The sequence below is a fragment of the Nicotiana sylvestris genome, chromosome 8 (assembly GCF_000393655.2).
Source record: "Nicotiana sylvestris chromosome 8, ASM39365v2, whole genome shotgun sequence".
NCBI classification, from domain to species: domain Eukaryota; kingdom Viridiplantae; phylum Streptophyta; class Magnoliopsida; order Solanales; family Solanaceae; genus Nicotiana; species Nicotiana sylvestris.
The window spans coordinates 217723976-217728171 of NC_091064.1; the positions used below are offsets into that span (position 1 = coordinate 217723976).

Consider the following 4196-nt stretch of genomic DNA (forward strand, 5'->3'; position numbering starts at 1 on the left):
TGATGAAGAACTTGGCTGTACGCGAGAGGTTCCAATACAAGGTGAAGAGATCAAGCGCAACAAGGTATGTCAATAGTTGTATATTTTGTTATATATATGTATAAATATGTATAAAGTAGTATATATTTGTATATAGGTATTAAAATTAGTATATATCTAGTTATGTTTTTGTATACAAGTGTATTTAGAAGTTGAATGATCTTTAATCCTACGTATCACCTTATGTGTGTGGATGACCATTGTGCTTGGAGTTTCAAATCTTCTGTCATTTTCAAGGCAAACATATTCAAAGTGAAAAGTTACAATAATAATCACACATGCGGCTATGGTGAAAGATACTTAACACAATGTCAAGCTACTTCGGGTGTAATTGCTAGTATAGTCAAGGACAAGTATGTTAATCCAAAAAACGTTTACACCGCAAATGATATAATAGAGGATATCCAAAAGCAACACGGGGATTGAAGTGAGCTACATGAAAGCATGGAGAGCTAAAGAGATAGCAACGGCAATGATAAGAGGGAGTCTGAGTGATTCATATAAGGAGTTGCCGAAGTATTTTTATATGTTGGAGCATACAAATCCAGGAACGGTTACAAAGTTGCACAAATCAGAAGATGGATGCTTTCTTTATGCATATGTTTCGCTATATGCATCTATCAAGGGTTGGGAGCATTGCAGACCGATAATGGTTGTTGATGAAAGTTTTCTTAAAGCAGCATATAAGGGTACCATATTGACTGCTTGCACACAGGATGGAGCTGGTGAGTTGACTGCATCTACCTTATTTCTGTAGTTTGTATAATGTTGTAGTGTATAAAACTGTATAGGATTTTACAGCTGTTGTTTTTATAAAATTTGCAGTTGGTATAAAGTTGTATAACTATGTATATGATTTGTATAACTGTCTAAATCCTAATATCTATTTTGTATAAACAGGAAAAATCCTTCCACTTGCATATGCAATTGTAGATTCAGAGAATAATTAATCTTGGGAGTGGTTCTTTGTCCAGATAAAGGGTATTTTTGGTGTTAGGGAAGGGTTGTGTATAGTTTCAGATAGAAACGAAAGCATCTTCAATGCTACAAAAGTTGTGTACCCAGAAGTACCACATTATATTTGTATGTTTCACTTGTGGCAGAATGTAAAGCGCACATTCAAGAAACATCACAAACAATTGAAGGATATCTTCTTTGCTTTGGATAGAGCTTACACGATAGAGAAGTTTGAGTATCATATGACAGAGATGTGCAAAATTGATCCGAGGGTGCAGTCTTACTTATTCAAAATTAGCTACGAAAGGTGGTCTAGGGCATACTCCAAAGTGAAAAGGTCGATGGTAATGACTTCCAATATTGCAGAGTCAATTAATGCAGCAAACAAGGATGCTAGAGAGTTACCAGTAATGTGATTGCTGGATTACATGACAAATTTGCTACAACAGTGAAACAACAAAAACAGAAAAAGTGTAATGGAGACATCTACAGAGCTTGGCGAAAAGTACGACAAACTCCTTCGGGAAAATCTAATTGCATCGGAGCAAATGACGGTAAAATGAATCAAATATAATTATGCTTGGCACTGCTGACTTGCATTTTATTGCTTGTATAAGGATGTATAACTCTGTATAATAATGTATAATGTTCTTTAACTTTTTTAAAAAAAATACTTTTGCAGGTGAGGCCTGCTACGGAGCAGTTATATACTATGTTTGAAGGGGTAAGGCAAAACATAGTGTGTCTTGAAGAGGGAACATGCAGTTGCAGAAAATTTCAAATGGATGAACTTCCATGTCTGCATGCTTGGGAGGTTTTGAAGAACCAGCAGCTAAAACCTGGCCAGTATTGCTCTTTTTACTACAAGAAGGATAGCCTCCTTAGAACTTATGAATTTCCAATGCATCCAATGCCAGATGAGAGTTTATGGGTAATCCCAACAGAGGTGCTGGAAGATGTGGTCCTACCACCTAAAGGGAGAAGGAATTTAGGAAGGCCAAGAAAGGAAAGACTCAAACCTGCTTAAGAGAAAGAGTCTAAGAGTGTGTTTTCATGTTCTGTGTGTGGACAAGGTAGTCACAATAGAAAAACATATAGGAATCGACCAAAATAAATAGTTGGAAACATAACACTTTCTATTACATTTGTTGTCATGTTGAGTAGTTAAGTTTCACAAACAATAGAGTTACAAATGTTGAGTAGTTAAGTTTCACAAGCAATTGAGTTAGAAATGTCAATAAAGAATTACAATTTACACTATATATTGCAATTATGTTAAATATTTTTCATTATACATGTTTTGATTATCCAATAATAGTGTCTTGCTGTTTTTAATTGTGCTAAATATATTGATAGATTGTACAAATACAAAATAGAACTGCAAACAATCAATGGTATTATATGTATACAGATGTATAAATGAGATTATAAGTTTGTATAAATTTGTATAACTACGTATATTATTGTATACATATGTATAAACCCTGCAACATTAACAAAACTGCAACCATAATGAAAATACATACTTTGTTAAAGGACAAAAGCAACTGAAATATTCATTAAAATGTAATTCATTCACAACCACAATGTGTAATGACTACCACAAATTACACAAAAATAAAAACATCTATAATATCCTTTAAGGTTATCTCACAAGTAGCAGAATAGTACTTAGACAAAACTAGGCAACAACTCCTGATACATAGCAAAACTACAGTAAAATGGAAAAAAAAAACAGAACTACTTTCTCGGTCGTCCCCTCTTCCTCTTCCTGAAAAGTCTCCATGTGATTTAATCACCATTAATTGCACCGGAGTGTTGTTTTTTCCTTCCATAATCCCACAATAGAGATCCCTACCTAGTGCGAAGTGTCACAATATCAAAATTATCTTTTCGAATTTCCTTACCAAGGATGAAATACTCAGTAAATCCAGCAACAAAAGTACCACAATCACTGTAATTAAAAAGAAACAAATCAGATTCAGATAGGTACACTAATAGTTCCTCAAATAATAAAAGAGGACATCCAAGTTCTAAGACAAAAAATAAAACAGAACAACCATCATTACTAGATATCTTAAATATAGAAATTTATACACTATTATACAGAGGTATACATATTTATACAAGGTTATACAATCTTATATTGTGATTTTACAAAGCTATATATACACTATGGGGGTCTCAAACAATAAAGATATGCAACAAATAAAAAAAGGCATTAGAACAGAAAGTTATTAAATACCGTGTCAATCAAAGGTCAACCACAATACGTAAGTTAGTGGAACCAATCCTTCGTGGTCACATGACACAAGCCAAAAGTAAAAGCTTCTGCAAGCTTATTTACTTCATCGGTATATATATTTTTGGCACTTCAAATCATAAAAAATAAAAAGTAATCAGAACTTCCTTCATTGATAAGTATAAAATCAGAACATGAAAGATTAAAGAAAATGAAGATACCTTCGCCTCGTATCCATCTCATTATCAACAAACGCGCAAAACTCTTTAGCCAATGGCGACAATGGATCAAAATCATCAATTTCGATCGTGAAAAGGATGCTTGATATCAAAAATGAGCTTGTTCGCCGATCCTGTCACACCTCCTTCTTGCGCGCCCGGCCCCGAAGGGTTAAATGCGCGAGGGAGTTTTTCCAATTTAAGTGACAATATTCGAAATAAGATTATTTATTTAATTCAGAGTCGCCACTTGGGAAAGGTTTGGTTTTTGGTGTCCCAAGTCACCGGTTTATCTCGAATCCCAAATCGAGGAAATTTTCGACTTTTCCAAATGAAGTCTGCGAACCAGAAATTCTAAGTAAGGAATTCTGTTGACCCGAGGGAAGGTGTTAGGCACCCTCGAATCCCGTGGTTCTAGCATGGTCGCTTAAATTGTTATAATGGCTAAATATCTGATTTAAATACATGTTGTGACTTATGTGATTTATTAAGTTTAAACCGCTTTTATTATTATCATTTATTTTTATAGAATTGCAACGTCGTGAAAATGCATCTCTAACCACGTCACAATCAATGCACCCGTAGTTGTTAACGCATTTCGACTCCGTTGAGATTTGGATTCGGGTCACATCAATGTGCACTCGAGTTTAAGAATGTAATTTAATTTAGCCGTGCCTAAAGAGTCTAACGCGTCATTATTTTATAGAAGGCCATGAAATTCGCTAAATGGCTCATCCTGA

General features: G+C 34.5%; 2 protein-coding genes across 2 annotated transcripts; both read left to right on the forward strand.

Annotated features, from left to right (window-relative positions):
- Positions 1-475: 475 nt before the first annotated feature.
- Positions 476-1412, forward strand: LOC104222409 (uncharacterized). Its single transcript, XM_009773642.1, has 3 exons — positions 476-764; positions 865-929; positions 1014-1412. The coding sequence occupies exons 1-3, from the start codon at positions 476-478 to the stop codon at positions 1410-1412; spliced, it is 753 nt and encodes a 250-aa protein (XP_009771944.1).
- Positions 1413-1472: 60 nt separating this feature from the next.
- On the forward strand, positions 1473-2023 carry LOC104222410 (uncharacterized). The gene is made up of 2 exons (XM_009773643.1): positions 1473-1550; positions 1679-2023. The coding sequence occupies exons 1-2, from the start codon at positions 1473-1475 to the stop codon at positions 2021-2023; spliced, it is 423 nt and encodes a 140-aa protein (XP_009771945.1).
- Positions 2024-4196: the final 2173 nt, after the last annotated feature.